This window comes from Meriones unguiculatus, chromosome 17 (assembly GCF_030254825.1).
Source record: "Meriones unguiculatus strain TT.TT164.6M chromosome 17, Bangor_MerUng_6.1, whole genome shotgun sequence".
Lineage (NCBI taxonomy): Eukaryota > Metazoa > Chordata > Mammalia > Rodentia > Muridae > Meriones > Meriones unguiculatus.
This window is the reverse complement of record NC_083364.1, coordinates 34,136,785-34,157,847: the sequence shown is the minus strand read 5'-3', so window position 1 is coordinate 34,157,847 and position 21,063 is coordinate 34,136,785. Positions and strand designations below refer to the sequence as shown.

General features: G+C 38.1%; 1 protein-coding gene across 8 annotated transcripts in view; it reads left to right on the top strand.

Moving 5' to 3' along the window:
• Positions 1-20,797, top strand: part of Atp13a3 (ATPase 13A3) — a 76,674-nt gene extending 55,877 nt beyond the window's left edge. For 6 of the 8 annotated variants that reach the window (XM_060370179.1, XM_060370181.1, XM_060370178.1 and 3 more), the window contains 6 exons: positions 1,407-1,575; positions 2,953-3,140; positions 6,434-6,522; positions 11,232-11,312; positions 12,363-12,452; positions 17,434-20,797. In XM_060370179.1, the coding sequence (XP_060226162.1) occupies positions 1,407-1,575; positions 2,953-3,140; positions 6,434-6,522; positions 11,232-11,312; positions 12,363-12,452; positions 17,434-17,631 (815 nt within the window). In that variant the 3' untranslated portion in view covers positions 17,632-20,797. The remainder of the gene's footprint in view (positions 1-1,406; positions 1,576-2,952; positions 3,141-6,433; positions 6,523-11,231; positions 11,313-12,362; positions 12,453-17,433) is intronic. The other 2 variants (XM_060370182.1, XM_021643894.2) reach the window with 1 other exon arrangement.
• The last annotated feature ends 266 nt before the right edge of the window (positions 20,798-21,063 follow it).

The following is a 21,063-nucleotide window of genomic DNA, read 5'->3' as shown; positions in this document are numbered from 1 at the left end:
CCCCTTCCTCCATTCCTAACTCTTCCCCAGACATACTCCCCCTTTGTTTTCTTTTCAGAAAAGAACAGACCTCCAAAAGGTAACAGCCAGACAGGACAAAACAAGGTGCAATATGACAAGGCAGGAGCCTTCATAGATGCTGGCCAAGGCAGTCTAAGAGGAAGAATAGAGTCCTGAGAGCAGTCAGAAGAGTTATGCTCCTCCAGTTAGGGGTCCCACAAAAACACCAGGTTAACAGCCAAAATAAATATGCAGAGGACCTGGTGCAGACCTGGTGCTTGCTGTTTTAGTGTCTGGGACCCCGGTTTAGTTGATTCGGTAGGCCATCCATCCATCCTTGAGTCATCCATCCCCCATCCTCTGGGTTTCCCTATCTCTGAGGGGAGGGACCCAATGGAGACCTCCAGTTTAGACTTTGTCTGCACTAACTCCCATCTACTGCTTGAGGAAGCCTCCCTGATAATGACTGGCCAAGCCACCAATCTATGAGTTTAGTAGGATATCATTAGGATTCATTTCACCGATTTTTTTTTTTTTTTTTTTTTAAGACCAGTCATGTTTAGTTTTACCCTAGGTCTCTAGATTCTCCAGTCTGCAGCTATGCAATCAGTGTTGAGCTTGATTATTATTTACTTAACAGTTAATATCTACTTAAAAATGAATAATGTACATACCACATTCTTTCTGGGTCTATGCTACCTCACTCAGGGTGACTTTTTTTTTTCCTGGTTTCATCCACTTGCCTGCAAATTTCATGATGCCATTTTTTTTTTTAACCATTAATACTCCATTTTGTAAATTACCACATTTTCTTTGTTCATTCTTCAGTTGAGGTTCAGTTTCCAGTTTCTGGCTATTGTGAATAAAACTGCAGTGAACATAGTTGAGAAAATGTCCTTTTGGTAGGATGGAGTATCTTTTGGGTTATGTGCCCAAGAATATATACCCAGATGCAACACAATCCTTATCAAAATGCCAACACTATTTATTTGTTTGTTGGTTTATTCATTTATTTATTCATTTTTTTATTTATCTGGGGGGAGGTTGTTGAGACAAGGTTTCTCTGTATAGTCATGGCTGTTGTGGAACTTATTCTGTAGACCAAGCTAGCATTGAATTCAGAGATCTCCCTGCCTCTGCCTCCCAATCACTAGGATTAAAGGTGTGTGCCAGCACATTCTGGCAAAACTTTTATAGATTATTTTTACTTTTATAGATTATGTTTACTTTTACAGATTATTTAAATATGAATGACATCTGGCTTGCATGTTTAGAAACTTTTCTTATTAAATACTTACTAGATAAAACCAGAATTTTAATAGTCTTATTTCCAAGTGTATTTCATTATGTCTTTCTTAGTGGAGGAATTTAGACTAAACTTTTTTGTCCTTTCCTTTCAAATATAGTGAGTTTAAATCCTGCCTGGAAAGAGCTTGTGGCACAGAGACCACCTTCCGGCCTTATATCTGGGGCGCTCCTCTTCTCCGTCTTGTCTCAGATTATCATCTGCGTTGGATTTCAGTCGCTGGGTTTTTTCTGGGTCAAGCAGTATAAAGTGTGTGATCCATATTCAGAGTGAGTTGGTCAATCCATTGTAAGATGACTATAAGAAGATGAGCCTTGAAATGTGTATAGAACCTGCATGCAGTTTGCTTTAAACACCTAAATAATTTTGTCTTTTTCTCATGCTAACTTCTGTCTTTAGGAGAGAGTATCTTAGTTTTCTGTTCATCAGAACGCTAGCCAAGCTGTAAAGAAAAGGGAGTTAGTTACCTTGCCTTGTAGTTGAGAAACTAAATATGCTGTCTTTTTTGATGGTGGTGTTTCTAAGGCAGTACCAGACACAACACAGTGAGAGACTTATTTAAACTAGGTTTTATATCTGACCTATTCTGATATGCCCCCATTCATCCATTAATTGCATGAATGAATTAATTGACTCATGGAATAGAACTCTAATCACTCCTTAAAGTTCTCATCCAGTCTCTGCTTTTAGTATCTCAATGCGGTTTAAATTTGAGCATAAACTTTAGAGGGGACCATACTAAGGCCATAGCAGAAAATGTCAAGACAAAGTGCAACTCATCACCTAAATAGGACTTAGAGTCACTTGAGGAATTTGCTTCTGAGACTTGTTTATCTGTAAAATTAGAAAAATTGGCATCAGTCTCAGTGAGGCATAGTGTTGTGCTTCCTGTATTTATTTATTTATCCAGTATTTATTTTTAAATATTTATTTTTAAATATTTTAAAATTCTGAAAGGCTCTATTTTTCATAAACTATGATGTGAATAATTTTGTCAACTCTTCAGTTGTGAATATTTTAATTTGCTTGATTGAGAATATCATTAAAATTTTAGAAAAATAAAAAATATTATGTTTTCTTAAGTGAATATAAGCATTGCCCATGAAAAGGAATGGACAAAGCTGTCTTGAATCTTTCCAAACATCATTTATAGAGGTTCAACATTTAGCTGTTTTTGCTGCAAAAACATTAATAATTATGTATACCCAATAATATTGCTCACTTAGAAATGAGGGCAAGCCATAACTAGAAAACCCTGAAGGTTATCTTGGTGCCAATGCTTGGCCAGACATTAGCACATGTCATCATATACTTAGCCCCTACAGTATAACTACAGAGAAGTGTGGACCCTAGATGAAGAGGTGGAGTCTAATTTATTGAATAAGACACTTATCCCCAGTTATCATGGAGTAGCTCTAAAGACTGTGTCCTGTTTACATTCACTGTGCTAAAATTCCAAAATTAAAAAAATAATAGATTATAATTTTAACTGATTGTAATATATACCTAAAAAGGAAAGAAAAGCCTTCTCCCTGCCCTGTGTGTTGCTGCTGTTTCATCTTTATAGTGATTTAAGGCATCTAAAATAACATTGGCCCCTTGGGAAGATGCTGCTGTGTTCTTAATGGGATTTTTGTGTATTCCAGTGTTTGTAATACAACAAGAAGTGCGTGTTGGAACTCATCACACTTATACAATGGAACTGAACTCGATACATGTAAAATACAAAATTATGAAAATACCACAGTGTTTTTTATCTCCAGTTTTCAGTACCTCACAGTGGCAGTTGCCTTTTCAAAAGGAAAACCATTCAGGCAGCCTTGCTACAAGAATTGTAAGTATGACATCATGATTTCCACCTTCGTCTTTCCTGACAAGATTGTCAAGAAGAAAGCTGGACTTGGCAACATACCAGTGATCCTACTTAGCTGCATAGCCAGATCCTGGCTCAAAATTTTAACTAGTAAACCTTGCATAGTTAGATACTTTTTTAAGTGCTTTGAATGTTTACGGTCTTGTTTTCATTTCGTGAACAGCCTACTCAAAGTTTAAAAATTACAGCAACAACTCTGGTTTTCATATCCTGTTATTTAGGGCCCTTTTCTTCTTTGAGTGAGTACAGAGACTTAAAATTGAAGGCAGGAACCTGTAGGACGCTCCTGTGGAGACAGTTGATGAGCTTTTCTTTTGGGTATTCTACATAGTACCAGCTGCCCTTTTCTCTACTCATACTGTTGTCAAGATCAGTGGCTCTGTAATTCCTAAGCTTTAATCACTTTTGCTCCCTATCACAGAAGTGACTAACAGCACAGAGTTTTGTGTCTGTCTATAGGTGAACATAAATGTAAAAAATTAGACTTCATGAACAAAACTTGGTTATACATGCAAGTTGCTAGCTTTTAAAAATTGAAAATAGGACCAGTGAGATGGTGTGGCAGGACAGACACTTGTCCTGCCAGAAAAGCTTGACTTGAGTTCAGTCCTTAGAACCCACGAAAAAGTACAAAAAGAGACTCGTCTCTGACTCTGCATGTGTGTCCTGGCATGTATGCCAGTTCACACAGTAATAATAACTTTAAAATCGAAAACATTAGTTGATGTGTCTTTTGAAGTAATATGCAGCAAATGGCAAGTATTTGTGTGTTGTAGCTGTGAAAAGATGTCATTGTTTAGTTAAAATGCCAGGTCTAGATTTTGGACATCATAGAGGTAATAACCATTAGAGCCTCATTCTCATTTTGGATTTGAAGAACATTTCCACTTGCCTATCCCTGTTTGACCTCATCTATGTTTGAACAGGTAACACTGAAATTTGTTTTTACTGATATATATATATTTTTCCCTTTTGGAACTGATAGTTCTAACTGTACTAATAACTTACCATGCTGTGGTACTTATAACAGAACTTTGTAACAAAAGTTATCATATAAAAGGTGAACCATTTTGCTGAGGGAGGGGAGGCTGTATTAGAGCTTAAACCTAGGGACTTCTACCACAAGCTAGGTAGGTACTGTTCCATTGAACTATATCCTCAGCTCTTTTTCTCTATCCTTTCCTTCCTTTCTTCCTTCTCTTTCCTACCCTCCTTCCTTCCTTTTCTTGACTCCTTTCTTGGTGAGGTTATCCTCAGCTTCTGATCCTCCTGCCTCCACCTCTTGAGTGCTAAGATTGCAGGTGCTTGCTACCACACACAGCTTATGTAGCACTAGGGGTCCCACACTGTGTGTGATGCCTACTGGGTAAAGCATTCTTCCAGCCCTTCCTTGTTCATTTATGTATTTATTTATTTTAATTAATATTGTATGTGGAGGACAGAGGACAACGTTTGCGAGTTTGCTCTCTACTTCCACCTTTTACATTGGTGCCAAAGTCAGACTCAGGTCACCAGGCTTGTGCAGCGAGTGCCTTTTCCTGCTGAGCCGTCTAACTGCAGTCGTGCAATGGTTCTGAGCGTTGAGATTGCAGGTGCAGTGCGCTGTGTCCAGAGACAGTGGCTTTTCTTTGTAGCAGTCTAAGAAAATATACTTTTATCTTATTTATACTTGTCTGAGAAAGAGATTGAGTGCGTGAGAGACTCAAAGTGAGTGAGTAACTGAGAGATTTGAGTTGCTTCAAGCAGGGAGCGCTCTGGGGGCAACTCAAGGCTGTGGTGCTTTCAAGGCAAGTACTCTCGCATAGAGCCATACCCAGGCTTTGTGTTTTGTTTTGTTGTTTAGGGTTTTTCTGGCAGAGCTGGGTTTAAAGGTGTGTGCCACCATACCCAGTTTTAAGCTAATTATATTAAAAATACATCTTTTACATGATTTAGAAAACTTCAAATTCATGTTCTCATTTAGTTTTCAATTGATGTGAATAATCATTTTATTGTTGAAAATGGCAGAAACAGAAATATAAAACTACTTTATTTTCTATAAGCTTGTGCTAGTCCTTACAGAGTGTATAGAGGAACCAATTTACATTCTGCTAGTTTTTGCCTTTTGTTTTTCTGTCAGTAATGTGCATTGCCATTTGAATTCTTGGAACAGTTCTTTGCTGGGATCATTCACTTTTTCTCTAGATCTAATCAGTGTAATACTTATTTTGAGGTTTTGTTTGTTGCTGTTATTAACATCAGTCTTACATGTTGGAGGCATCCTCTCCAGAGTGGTATTCCCTCCTAAAATAAAATCTACTATCTGTTTAGCTACACATTTTTAAACTTAGTGGTTATATACACACTGTTATGTTTGGCTTTGCTTCCATTTCAAGTACCGTGAATGAAGTACACACTTCATTCTTAACTATAATTTCTCACTAGATTTAGCTTTGTTGAGGGAGGGGGTGGCTCAGCAACTTGAAAAATGTGTTTAGGTAAATATAACATAACTAAACATATGTTGTTATTATATAATATATATGTTATATATTATAATATATATTAGGAACAAAATTATTAAATGTAGTTAAGATTTTAAAAGTAATACAGGTTGGGTCTTCGTTGAATTGAAACTTCATTCATCCATCCATTCTAATTCATTCTTGTACTGGGATAGAGCTCATCTTGCAGGTCAAGCTCACCTCAAACTCAGTCTTACTACCTCTGCTTTCCAGGTCTGCACCATCATACCTCCTTGTGACTGTTATAGTTCTTTTTCTCCCCATTTTATCTGTTTTTATTTTTGTAGTTCCAACCAGCATTTTTTGTCAAACTACTAGAATAACTTCCAGGTAACTACTATGTGCTGCTTTAGTTGTACTTGTGCAATAGAATATTACATTTCCATTTGTAAATGTAGAATTGGGGCAAGGGAATCACTTAATTGGGGTCTCACTGTGTATTCCTGGCTGGCCTGGAACTCAGATCTGTCCACATCTGGAGAACTGGGATTAAAGCTTGTGCCACCATTATCTGACAGACATTTAATGTTGATGCAAATGGACTTTAGATAGAGCTGATAAATGAGACAGGTAGGTTGTGTGAAAAATGTCTTATTCTGTAGGAGATAACAGAATGTGCTCTTAACATTTCATCAGCTTAACTAGGGGTATCCAAACCAAATTGTATGCTTAAAGTAATTGTATGTTTCTTGGTGTTTGGCACCTTTTAATTTTAAAGAAAATGGCTAATTTGTTTATTTTCTTTTCCAGATTTTTTCGTTATATCTGTGATTATTTTGTATGTTTTCATATTATTCATCATGTTGCATCCAGTTGCCTCTGTTGACCAGGTTCTTGAGGTAAGGCTTAGCACTTTGCTTATTATTTGTGTTATTTGTGTCAAATGTTGCTATGAACTATGATAACAGTAGTAAAACATTGATAGTTACATTATAGTAGTAAGTGGAATGTAAAGCTAAATGATATTTGGATGTTTGGTAGTGAAGAAAGATTAAACTTTATTTTCCCCAGTGTTTCTTCTTCCCCAAAAGATACTCTAAAAGAATGAGTTTATTGACCCTTCTTTCCCATCTGTCTTCAGTGGTGCCTCTGCATGTAGCAGTTCCTGAGTATTTAGTTTGTGACTTTCATCCTGTTGGGAACTGTGTATCTTATATTTAAGTTCTCTTGATCTTTTTCTGTGGAAGAACCAGATTGTTAAATTATTATGACTTTGTAAGGAATATATATTTCAGAACAGGACTGTCTCAGCCTCTTGTTGAATCATCAAGATCTTTTGTCTGTTGGGGTTATTTCTTTTAAAATTTTAGGTTTGGCTTGTCAGGAGCCAGGGAAAGCACTTTTGGAATTAGAGTTACACTGTGAGCAGTGTCCATTCTGTGATAATAATTAATGAGCCATTTAAAAAGGAAAGACTTGTTTGCTACGTACGTGGTTTGAGGAGGTATCCTCTGTCGTGGTGGGTGATGCATGCAGGTAGGAATTTGGGGCAGTTGGTCATTGCATGTCATAAGGAAACAGAGTCTCTGCGTTGAACGCTTTGCTGCACTGCCAAAAGAAGCTTCTGATCAGAGGTTGAGAGCAGCACTACCCAATGGGAAGAGAAGGCACACATCCGTTTAGTAAAAACAACAGTGGTCGTAGTGACTTCCCGGCCGTGCATTCTTGACCAAGTCTGCAGTGAGGCCTGTGCTGTAGAGCAGGTCTGAAAGCTGGTTAAAACCCTTGTGCACTAGTGCGTACATCTTTGCTTGGCAGGGTTCTGTAGTAGAATGCCAGCCCCACTGCTGAATTTCCAGATCAGTTTCAGCTTGAGTTCTCTGTGTCCTGTAATTAAATGTGTTATGTCTTCACCAGTGGAGTCTTTCCAGCTAGCTGTGGCGGGCAACCTAGAGCAATGACAGTAGTCTGTTGGTTGGAGGGGACTGTAGGGCTTCCTTGGCCAATAATTTTTAGCGAACTATCCCACACTTGACACTGAAATTTTCATGTATTTCATGTCTTGTGGGGGAAGCATTGTTTATCCCTGCATGGGGTACTTCATCCAAACTCATTTTTTTTCTTAATTTTATATATAGAGAGAGACTTATTTTTATTTTGTATGTGAGTGTTTTATCTACATGTGTATAAGGTGCACCGCATGTATGCAGTGCCCACAGCAACCAGAAGGAGTCAGATCAGCTGGAACTGGAGTTACAGACAGTTGTGAGCTGTCCTATGGGTGCTGGGAGCGAAGCTGGGTCCTCTGCAAGGGCAGCAAGTGCTTTCTAACCACTTGAGCCATCACTCACATCACTTAAAAAGTAGATTATACTTTTTAAGTTATCTTACAGAGAGTATAGTTTCATAAGGCTTTTCTCTTATCTCACCCCTGCTCCCTCTCCCTCTCCCTCCCCATGGCTCCCCCTGCTTAAACCACTCATATTCTTTCCCTCTACTTTCTCATTACATATGTTCCACTATCTCCATTCCACTTAAGGCCTCCTTTTTCCTCTTAAATGTTCTTTCTAGCTTCCTGACCCCACTAAAAATTTGAAGTGAGAATCCACATATGGGAGAGAACATTTAGTATTTGTCTTCTGGGCCCGGGTTGCTACACTTAGTATTTTCCAGTTTCATCCATCTTTCTGCAGATGACATAATATTTTTGTTTATATCTGAATAAATTTCATTTATGTTTGCAGCATATTTTCATCATCCATCACTTGATGACCATCTAGCCTGATTTCATTTCCTAGCTGTTGTAACTAGAACAGCTATGAATGTGGATATATATATCTATATCCACGTAGTATGATATAAAATCCTTGGAAGTTTCCAGTAATTGTATTGTTGGGATCACGGAATTCTATTTTTCAGCTTTTTAGAAACCACTGATTTTCGTGGGGGCTGCACCAGTACACACTTCGTCCAGCAGTGGGTTAATGGTGATTCTTTCCCCACATCCTCACCAGCACTTATCATTCTTGATGGTAATCTTTCTGTCTAGGCGAGATAGAACATCAAAGCAGTTTCAATTTGTGTTTTCTGAGTGGCTAATATTTGCCATTTCTTTTTATTTTTTTTTTAAGATTTATTTATTTTGTGTACAAGTATACTGTCTGCGTGTACACCTGTATGCCAGAAGAGGGCATCAGATCTCAGTACAGATGGTTGTGAGCCACCATGTGGTTGCTGGGAATTGAACTCAGAACCTCTGGAAGAGCAGGCAGTGCTCTTAACTGCTGAGCCATCTCTTCAATCTCTAACCTACTTTGTTGTGTTTTTTTTTTTTATTATTATTATTTTATTTACATTAGTGTGAGGATGTCAGATAACCTAGAACTAGAGTTACAGACAGTTGTCAGCTGCGATTTTGGTGCTGGGAATTAACCTGGGTCCTCTGGAAGATCAGCCAGTGCTCTTAACTGAACTATCTCTCCAAAACCCTCTCCCCAACCCTCAGGGAACTCTACTCAGTTCCCTCTTTTGTTTGTTTTTGGCTACTTTCTTTACATTTCTTGAGTTCTTCTGTGTATTCTATATGCTAAGCCTCTGTTGGAGGTAGCAAAGATTTTCTTCCATTCTGTAGACTACCTCTTCACTTGATTGACAGGGTAGTTGTTGTTGTATAGAAGCTTTTTAGTTGCATGAGATCCTATTTGTCTTCTGTTGGTCTTTTTTTCTGCCTGAGCAATCAGCATCACATTCCAGGACCAGCCTTGCTTCCAACTCACACCTGCCCTGCCCCAGGATTAAAGGCATATGTCACTGTGCCTGCTGCAGTTCACTTTTGAACAACCTGCTCTTGGTATAACTAAACTACCTTAGCAGAAAGTACATTAATCCTTCCTTGAAGGTGAAAGCCCTATGAACTAATTGCTCATGAATACCCATTGCCTCTTAACATTTCACATTTCCTCGTAAGTTTGTAGGGGTGACAAACGTATCTAAATCATAGAAAAGGTTATCTTGAATCTTTCATAAAAATGCATTGATCATTGAAGAGCAGTGTGTTTCATTGATAGATTTTGTTGATATAGTTAAGATTTAGCTAATTTTAAAACTTACTTCTCTCACTTCGTATACTTGCTGCCTAGCCCTTCTAATCTACTGAACTGCCCTGACCAAGGTCATTAACCACCAATAAACATCCACTGGACATATGCCTTTGAAGTTTTTCCTTTTGCCTTTCTTTGGTCTCTGACTTACTGAACGTGGTGACCAGGTTAGATTGCTTTCTTTGGACTCTTCTGGCGTCTTGTGATTCTCATTCTCCACTGTGGTTCTTTTCTCTTCCACCCATCTTTAAGCATTAGTTCCTCACCTTTCTAGTCAGGCTTCTCCTCTCCCTCAATTCTCAGATAATCTTTCTTGTAGTCATGGTTTGCCTGTAGTTGGTATGAATAAGTGATAGACTCTTGCATTTGTATCCTAGTTTAGCTGTCAACTGCTGAGATATATAGACCTGAGTACATGGTGACAAATTCCCCAAAATGAGCATTTTAAAAACCTTAACTTTGGGGCTGAAGAGCTCAGAGGGTAAAAATGCTTTTTGGACCCAAGTTCTAATCCTCAGAACCCATGGAAAAGCTAGATATGGTGTGTGTGCTTCTAGTCCCAGCGCCAGGGCCATAAAGTAGAGAGTGATAAAACAGGAAAGTGTCATCTCCATTGGCCTCCATGTGTGCACGTAAGCGCGCACGTGCATCATACATGCACTAATACTCCAAGCTAAGGCCTGGAACTAAGTTTGTGTGTTTTGTGGATTCTTTGTTTTTGCTGTTAAGCTTCCTCATTCTCAGAATTCTGTGTTTGGGTTCATTGGCCCAGTCTGGTTTGGCTTTCTGCCATCTCCTGCAGACTCCTCATTGCGAACCTTACTGGAACAGTGGTGTGTTAGTGTGACATACCTCAGGCCAGCTCACTCCTGTATATGTATATGTTAGAGGGATGTGCATGCTGAGTGCAGTGCCTGCAGAGGCCGTGTAAGGGCACTGAATCCCCTGGAGCTGCAGCTAACAGGTTGTGAGCTGCCAGGTTTAGATGCAAAGTTCCAGTTGGAACTGAACTTAAGGCCCCTGGAAGAGAAGCATATGCTCCTAACCACTGAGCCACTTCTCTGGCCTCTGACTCATTTTTGAAAGATAGATTTTTATTTGTTAGACATTTGTAATACTGTAGATTAGAGCATGGACTTTTGAATGTCTTCAAGATTTAATGCTGAGTTGTCATTTTTAGTATTAGTGTTTTATTGTGTGAAAAGATGCATGTTTGTGACATTATTGAAAGTTAAATGGATAAAGTGATACTTGGTACATAATAGTATTTTAGTAAACTCAGAATTTTTATTTTTTATTTTTTTATTGTTTTTGAGACAGCATCTCAGGTGTCCCAGTGTGGCTTTGAACCTACTATCTAGCTGAGGAAAGCCTAAACTCATGATCTTCCTGTATCTGCATTTCTAGTACTGGGATTATACTCATGTGCTACCGTGCCTGGCTTCAGATACTATGGTAATACTGTAATATCAATTAAGATGACAACTTTAAAATTTTGTGTCTTCTAGATTATGTGTGTACCATACCAGTGGCGAATATATATGCTTATCATTGTTGTTATCAATGCCTTCGTGTCTATCACGGTGGAGGTAAGCATTCAGCCTTGGGATTCTTGGGTGATCGGTGGTGGTGGTGGTGGTGGTGGTGGTGGTGGTGGTAGGAGGAACAGGTATTATTGTTACTATACAGAAGCCCCAACTCTTGTTTCTTTTTAGACAGATTCATTTAGCTTCCTAATCTGACTTTTTGTAGTTATATCATGAGATTTGATGGAGTTGCATTCATGAAGATAGTGAGATGGCAAACAATGAGTGGTGAATAGAAAAGAGAAGTGGGTATCCAGGCAGTTCACAGAACCATCTGTGTTCCCTGATAGTGTACCACTTAGGAAGAAAGTAGCCTTTCATTGTCGTCAGGCCAGTTTCTCTAATGGGATATTAAGTTCTCAGTGATGCTCTTTATACCAGTGTAAGAAACAGGTAAAGCAGATAAAATTAGGATGTTCAAAGGTTTTTATAGTGGAGGCTTTTGAATATATTTCAGTGATAATTTTAGATTGAGAAATTATGAGGAAATTCAGCAGTCCCAAAGGAAAAGTGGCTGGGGTTTTAAATGAGATATGATGGGAGCATGGATGTTTGTAGTTGATTGTTATAAGTTGTTCAGAGACTGTATTTTCTATTCAAGAAAGCTCAACTAAGACTATTTATCAGAAGCATTCTTTTACCTAACAGTGCAAGCTCATCTTTTTAAATTATTTTCTTGTTATCTGAAATATTATTTGTATTGGATGCAGATGAAATGTTTGCATACATACATATGTGGAATTAATAGATATTAAGTGAAAAAAAAAAACCTTAAGAAAAAGGCTATGAATCATCAACATTGTTAATTTAGGGAAAACACTGGGGATCAGAACCTGATTTGTAGAAAGCTTAGTCTTGTTTAAATCAAGAATTTTATGATTTATATTTATTAGAAGAGTTCTATTTCTTTATCCTTTCGTATTATTTACTGAGATTTGCCATTTGAAAAGCAAATCACATTATTAATGATGCAGCATTGTGTGAATGTTATCAGATGCGTGTGTTAAAAAGGAATGACCTGTTTAACTCTTAACTCACTGGAATATCTCTCAGAGCTTCTTCCTTGACACGGTCCTTTGGAAGGTTGTGTTCAATCGAGACAAACAAGGAGAGTGTCGTTTCACCACCACACAGCCACCACAGGTTGGAAATGAGCAGTTACTGTCAATTCTTCACGTACATCTCAGTTTTTCCCCTATGTACTTAGATCTGTTACTGTGTGTGTGCAGCTTTAGCCATCTTTGTTGTATCTGGTACCCCCCCTCCCCAGCTTCCCCCCCCCCCTTTAAAATAAGTCCTAGAAAACTCATGATAGGCCCTTAATACAGGCACTTTAGGCATTTGGGAATTTCATAAGTCTTTTCTACTCCAGTCCTACTTTGTGTGTTTGTGCATGCATGTATTGGGTTGTCTTACCCTCAAAGGGGAGGGTTAATTCTTTTTATCTTTTTGTTTTGTTCTTTTTGGTGGGGGGGGGGGTGTTTTTTGGTTTCTTGAGACAGTGTTTCTCTGCATAGCTCTGGCTATCCTGAAAGTCACTTTGTAGACCAGGCTGGCCTTGAACTCACAGAGATCCACCTGCCTGTGCTTCCCAAGTGCTTGAAAATTAAAGGGGTGTGTCACCACCTTCTGGCTGAGAGTTAATTCTTTCTTTTCTGCCTGCTTTATATTTTATGTGTTTGATTGTCACTAGAACCATTACATTAGTTATGTAAACAAGTTTTGAATCAAGTTTTCTTGGATCAGAATCAAGAGACATTTTTAAGATTTCTGATTTTTATTTTTTGCTATGCATTAATTTAAAGTGGCTTTTGGCTTTCCCTGACCGATAATTCAGAAAATTATTGGTTTATTTCTACATAAGCAGTGGTGGGGGCTTTTAAAGGCTGTGAAATAGCCTGTGGCTTATCAGACAAAGCAAGGTTCTTCTGGCAAAATGAAAGGAAAACCAATGAGTAAATCTGTTTCATGGTGTGAGGATGTTACAGTAGATATCTTGGTAGAATGTGCAGATTAGACTTAGTCTGTAAACTGTTGTCAGTCAATCAGACCTCTGTGAAAATTTTAACATTTAATATCTCACCTTGCCAGGAGTTGTAGCACAAAATCCCAGCATGTGAGAGATGGAGGTAGAAGGACCAAATCATAGAGAGTTCGAGGATAGATTGTACTACCATAAACTACTCCGTTTCAAAACTTGTTACCCACTCACTGTTCTTTATAAAGTAGGTTATGTGCCTTGCTTGTGTGTGTCAAGGCTTTCAACCATCCTTATTGATGTGTTGAAGAGGATTGTCTGGCACTTCTTAGATCATTAACTCAATCTCATCCACGTTTTACCTAGGTGGTAACTCCTGAACTTTGTGTTGGTAATAGAGCAGGGCTGAGATCCAGGCTTGACCAGGCTTGCTGTGTAAGATGTATAATGCCATTTTGTGCTCTGTGCTCTATGGTGGAATAACAGTAGAAAGCGGTGACAGCTTGAGCTTGAAGTCAATTCTAGTTTCTTAGCATGATGCCCGTCTGTCTCTCCCTCCTTTTTCCTCCCTCTTTCCCTCCTCCCCTTCCCCCAGAGACATGGTTTCTCTGAGTAACAGCTCAGGCTGTCATGGAACTCATTCTGTAGACCAGGCTGGCTTCCATCTCCGAGAGCTGTCTGCCTTTGTCTCCTAAATGCCGGAATTAAAGGCATGTGCCACCGCACTTAGCCCAAATTTTCAACCACAATAAAATGGCAGTATACACACACACACAAATGCATACATACATGTATATTCTTTTCTAAAAAAAAATTTCTATGTAATTTCAGTTCTTAATTTCGGTAAAAATTTCAGTTCTTAATTTTTAAAAGTTTTTATTTTACGTGACATTCTATCTCTAAAAATGTTTATGGGAGGGAATGATGATATGAGACAGTCCATAGCACGTAGGCTTGGCATGTCCCACAAATTGATCCATTGTGGGAACCACTGTGTAGATAAGAATTTTGGCCTTAGTTCTGTGGTTTTAAGAAAGCTTTTTTTTTTTAACTTTTACTTTTAGTGCATAAAGATAAATTTTCTTCTTGCGATAGATATTTCTGTGTGTTAATGTTTTGCATCTCATTCAGTGGTAACTCTGTCCAGCTTCCCTTCTCTCCTCCCTCAGCAAGGAACATCTCATCTGGCAGTGTCTATAGATAATTTTGGATATCAGAAATAAGGGAGAGAGGGTGTTATTGACATATAGAATGTATAGAGCCGCTGGAGCTGCTAAATAAATGTCCTGTGGTACAAAGACAGCAGCCCCTGCCAAAAAAGAAATTTCCAGCCCAAAGTATTACCCATCCTGAAGTAGAACCCTAGTTGGAGGCAGGAAGGAAGAAAAGATGGCTAGTGGAGCTTGACTCCAGGCTACGTGATGCTACGATTCTGCCACGGTCCTTACTCTGCACTGCACAGCCAGTGGTCCACCACAGAATGTCAAAAGACTATTGTTCAGTTAGTATGCCATTCATGATTAGCTTTAATTATATTGCTTGCCTGAGTTTCCACATGTATAGAACAGTGAATTTAGAGCAGAGAGACAGAGACGGGGGTGGGGAGTAGTATGTGTGTGTGTCTTAAATCCCATTGCTCTTGGCCTTCTGCCTGTTATACATCACCTCTCCCCTCAAAGGACTCATCTGTACAAACAAGTGTGGTGTGTTTCTCTGTGGTGCTTTAGCAGTGCTATTATAAATGAAGCTTTCATATTTAGGAACAATGATCTTTTCCACGATTGGTTTGGAGAATGGAAGTTCTAGGGAGGGCGTAAACGCAGCAGTGTAGTATCTCTTCAGATGACTGTCGTGCTGCAGCTACCCTGGAAAGGAGACGGCTGGCTGTTGCGTCAGTCACCTGAGGATCCTGGGGGTGGTGACTGCTGGATCCTGATGCAGGGTACTTTGTGGATTCGTTTTTAAAGAGGATGAATGATAGAGCAGAGCTCCTGTGCCTACCCCCACCCACTCCTAGCTTTGTGGGTTGTTTTTTTTCCCTCACTGCGTAGCACTGGCTGACTTTGAACTCACTATGTAGACCAGGCTAGCCTCAAATTTGTGAACATCTTGATTCTGCCTCCCGAGTACCAGTATTACATCATCATGCACATCTCAAAACTTTCAATGTGATATAATAGAAGTTACTGGATGAATAATCTTCAAATCCTTTATTTTTTCCTAGAATATAATACAGCTTATCTGTGATTACAAATTTTGCTTTTAAAAATCCTTGGGAGCAATGCAGCTCGATGCTTTATGTACACACTGAAGAAAAGGGGCAGAGTTACTCATGGTTGATGTGAGAGAAGCCTCTCGGAGGAATTACAGTTTTTAGAGCTTTATAGTCAGTCCTTTCCTTGGGTACTCCTTGCCTTAACTGATGGATGGATCAATCGGTTGAGACAGAGGTTTCACTTTATAGCTTAAACTGGCCCAAATCCTGCCTTGGCTACCCCAGAGGTAGGATTACAGGTATTACACATGCCTGACTCCTGTTGGCTAGTTAAGAATCGTATTCAACATATAAATTATAACACATTTGCCTTTTTTGGCTTGTAGGTACTTTGTCCATATCAGAATACTTACCTCTCTGCTGTACTTCCCTTTTGTGTGATTGCTTCTATTGAGTTTAGAGCCTAGTGTGAGCTGGGTCAGTGTTGAGTGGCAAAAACGATCTGGAATTTAAATTTTACTTCGGAGAAACAATAGCCAAAATCATTTATAGGCTGTTTCATGGGTTAAATATAGTTGTTTAGATCTATTTCAAACTTGACTTGAAACTTTCTATTGAGTTTGTTTTTCTCCAAGACTTTGCCTTCCCATTCTCCAAAGATCATTTATCTAAGGCCATATTCGTCAGTAACGTCGTGATTGATTACAACAGTTTCAGTGTATTTTTATTTTGTGTATTGGTATTTTGTTTGCGCGTACATCTGCGCCATGTATGTGCAGAATCTGTAGAGGCTAGAAAGAAAGCATTGGATCTCCTGGAACTAGAGTTACAGATGGTTTTGAGCTGCCATGTGGGTGCTGGGAACTGAACCTAGGTCTTCTGAAAGAGAACTGGATGCTCTTAATCACTGAGCCATCTCTCCAGCCCAGCACTTGCTTGTGTATTTTCTGTGTATTTCCTTCCCATTATGGAGTACTAAGGGAAACTTACTAAGATAAAAGCAGTTTTATATGAGTGATGGTTTGCTGTTACGTTTTTGTTTTGTTTTTAAACAGAGTTGTACCGTGTGACTGTGTGAGTTGGCTTTTTATTGTTGTGGTAAAGACTATGGCCAGAAGTAACTTGGCTGGGGGGCTTATTTGGCTCACAGGTTACAGTCTATCATTAGGGGGAAGCCAAGGCAGGAACTGAAGTAGAGGCCAAGGAGGAACATTGCTTACTTACTGCCTTGTTCCTCATAGATTACTCAGCTTGCCTCCCAAGTATGGTGCCGCCCCCATTGGGCTGGTCCTTCCCATATCAATCATTAATTAAGAAAATGCTCCCACAGACTTGCCTACAGGCCAGTCCAGTGGAGACATTTTTCTCAGCTGAGGTTTCCTCTTCCCATATGACTCTGACCTGCATCATCTTGACAAAAAACTAACCAGCACAGCACCCAAACTGGTGCGGGTATGTGCCACCATGTCCGGCCAAAGATGTGGTTTTTCATGTGACAGTGAGGTCCTGTCACCTCATGTTCCTGACAGTGAGATCACCTCATAGTGTTAACTTTGTTTTTTTGAAAGCAATATTAGCAGTAACAGTGATCTCTGTCACTACCTTCTTGTAACAGTGACTGGTGGGTATCAATATAAAAATAATTTGGGATAGAATAAAAGGATTTCCAACTAAAATAATAGAGTAGGTGTTTTCTGTTTGAGAAAGCTACTTAAAGAGTATATCATTACACAATAAGATATGTGGACAAAACTAAAGGAACTGGGGGAAAAAATCCTCTTTAAAAACAATCTGTTCCTAAATTGAAAGCTGACTTTTTGCATGGATTTTTTTTTAAGTTAGTTTTTATATTCAGAAGTTATTTCGTATTGTTCTGTGCACAATGCATGCTTTAACCAACAAGCCCTTACTCGGTGTTTTTCCTTTCCTAGGAGTCAGTGGATCGATGGGGAAAATGCTGCTTGTCCTGGGCCCTAAGCTGTAGAAAGAAGACACCGAAAGCAAAGTACATGTACCTGGCTCAGGAGCTCTTGTTTGATCCTGAATGGCCGCCTAAGCCTCAGACAACGACGGAAGCCAAAACTGTAGTAAAGGAGAATGGATCATGTCAGATCAGCACCATAGCATAGCCAAGACTGTCTCTGCTGTGCTAGTGACAGTATTCAGAAGTATGACCCTGGGTGTCAGAATAGCACTGTTCAGTTTATATCCCTCTCATAATACAATAGTCAATTAAAAAAACAAAACAGTAAATGTCATTTGCCTCACAGTTAGTTAATAACTATAAATCTGGCTTATATGTTCATGCAGTAACCTAAGTATGATATATACGTTATATTGGGTATAAGAGGGCTATGTTTGGGGTTTTAGATTTTAGCTTTTAACACTTGTTTGCCTCTTTAAATTTAATTTTCACAAACTTCCTTATTCAAAAGTTCTTTTACATGTAGGCCCTAAAATTGTGATCACTAAAATAATATAGTTGTTAATTGTAATTAGCCTTCAGTGAAAATAGGTTGAAAGCCTATTTTGATCCAGTGTTTCTCCCAAAGAATTCTGTTAAATATACACCAGTTTCCTTTTATGATCTGGAGTTAGGAGTGAGTTTGTGTGTTGTTATTATTGTTAATAGAGCAACTCAGGTAATTTTCATTTCTGCTTTTATATTCTCTGTGTAGCCTGCCTGGGTGTCACTTTCTAGCCAGCAAGGTGCTCCACTGCTGTCTTGATGTCCTTCATAGCGTTCCCGGGATCCCATGCTGTGTCTGCAGTCAGCAGTCTAGTTAAGCAAAGAATTCTTCAACTAGAAAGGTTTTTTTTTCTGAGCCATGCATGGTGGTGCAGGCCTATATTCCTCCAGAGGAGGCTGAGACAGGAGGATTGTTCTTAGTCTAAGGATAGCCTAGAATAGATGGTAAAGCCCTGTCTTAGAATACATGCGTGCAGAAAGATTGAGGTTGATTATTTTTCTTGGCAATAAAACTCATTCATATTTCTTCAAACCTATTATTTTTCTTTGAAGACTTCTATCATTTTAAATGGTTTCATTATATTTCTCTTTTTAACTTAAATGAGTGTGACAGTGCTATTTTTGGTTTTGTTTTGTTTTGAGTTAGACCTTAACGCTCTTTGGTTAGTGAGGCTAAAAGGATAGTGAATATTGATGAATTTGAATGACTTTCAAAGTGATGTAAACTTGTAGGGCTTGTTTCATGCCATTAGGTGGCACCAGAGGTTATCACATACCTATTTTGTTACAAGCGAGCTTGAGAAAATAAAGAGTATACATTTATTGAGCCAAAAGAAATGTAGAAAGCATTTTTCACATTTGTGTTTTATCTGACTAATGTTCAGTTCTCAAGGAACCTTCACAAAGCCTTCCTAGGTAGGACCTGGCAGTTTGGCAGTGCCCAGCTTAGGAAACTGGCATTGCTTTAAGATGGACCCTAATAGCAAACCAATGTGACATTATTCTATGTTCTTAACTAACCACATGTGTATGCTTTCCACTGCTAGTTGATCATTACTTTCCTTGTACATACTTAACTAGTTTACCAAATGTTACCCATATTTGTAGACCCATTTCTCTCTCTCTCTCTCTCTCTCTATCTATCTCTCTCTTTTTTTTTTTATGTTGCAAAGACCTGAATGATGTTTGATAATTGTAGAAAAAGTAAATTATTCTCAGGATCACTGTTACTGCTATTGCCACTAGTGATTCTTATAAAATACATAACTGAATTTTTCCAACAAAATGTATATTGCTATATGTTAGATAATAAGAACAATTGTCCCATGAATGATTCTATGAAGCTATGCATCTTAGACCTCTTGAGCTGTGAATTAGCACTATTTTCTATAGTTATTCTCTGTTTTATACTTTCCATGTTCATTTCAAATAATGCTCATGTTATTCTTAAATGATTTTCTGAATTGTTAGGTCGTATTCTTTGGTTTAAATACTGAAGCATATAATTAATTGCAAACTACAGCTTAGAAACCCAGTATCAGTTTATATAACATCTTTAAGAGCATGATCGTAAAGGCTATTTTTGACACATAATTTTGACATTTATAGTTGATAAGGGATATCTCATCTATTCATACTGTTTTCAAAGGAACAAGGTTTTATGTAGGTGACAGAAAGCATTTGTAGGAAGTTAGATTTGAACATAGACAGGGTAGGTAATTCCAGTTGAGAATGTTGTTTGAAGAATGTTTGTAAATCCAGACATGGGTCCTGCTTAGTGCCATAGGTAGATTGAGTCTTCTGTAGGTCATTACATAGTAAGTTTGGTTCTGAATTTTACATTAAATTATTTGAGTATATATAGCCCTAAATTTTAAAATCTGTACATATATTATTTTGATGTATTAAGATTGATAATATTGCTGATTTAAATTTTATTTATGCACATACTTAAGGACAGAAATGTCCGGGAAAGTAATTGTTAAATAATGATATGTAACTTTTTAACTTTTTAAATAAATAACAAGATTTTTTTAATGTGGGTCTCCCTCAGGGTTGTTTCAAGTTGTTTGTTTTCCTCCCTCAAATATAAATAAATAGTGGTAACTATGTTTTCTATCTTCCAGCACCAACTGCTGTAAAGCAATGCTGCAAATAGTGCTTGGGTGAGAGTGGTGAAACCAACAACAAACCAGTACTTTTTTAAGTTTTATAAGCCTGAAATTCGAAAGCTTCCCAAATTGCACCTTCATTTAAGCAAACCTATTATTTTTATACTATTTATTTTGTTTCCCATGTTGATGAAAGTGCTGTGGTTTCAAAGGCATGGTAAATAATGTGTCATTCACGTGTTATCTGTTCCAAAAGCAGCAAAAGCTCATATCCAGTGAAGAACAACTTCAAACTTTAGAGAATATCTGTTCTCTCATGCATGCAGTTTGATGTATCGAAGAAAAGGGTTTTGTGTATTTTTGGTGGGAGGCTACTGGGAACTTTTAACAAGATAGGGTATTAACTTTTGTACAGTCTTGGCATTTACACATATTTTTAATGTATTACAATTTGGTAATTATGTGCACATGAAATTAATAAAAGTTACTTCTTGTTATGATTTGTGAATTCCCTAAGGCAGTGAATTTTTTAAGTAACTTTATATATCAGAAATGATACATCTTTATATTTTTAAGATTGTATTGCTGCTCAAGAATGGTACCCTGTTGTCAAAAAGGTAGATATTCATAATTGTACATTCAGCATTGTAAATAACCTTATAATCTTTTTTGATTGAAGCTATTCAAAATAAAAAAAAAATTTGATGAAGTAAATGATCTTTCTATAATCTTTCCTGGATTTTGACACACTTGTTTGATTTTTTTAGTTAGGTAACTACAGCTCTCTCTGGCCAGAGTGTTTCCAGTTTCCTGGTTTCCTTCCTTCCGACTTGGAATTTCAGTACAGTGTATGACCATTGGGCCTGTAACTCCCTTACAGAAAGAAGTTCTAGCTTCTTCTGTAATGTAGAGCCATGTGGTAGGCATCAGGGATGGGAGGGAAATGCTGAAATGCTAGAGACATAATCTCTAGTTGCAGA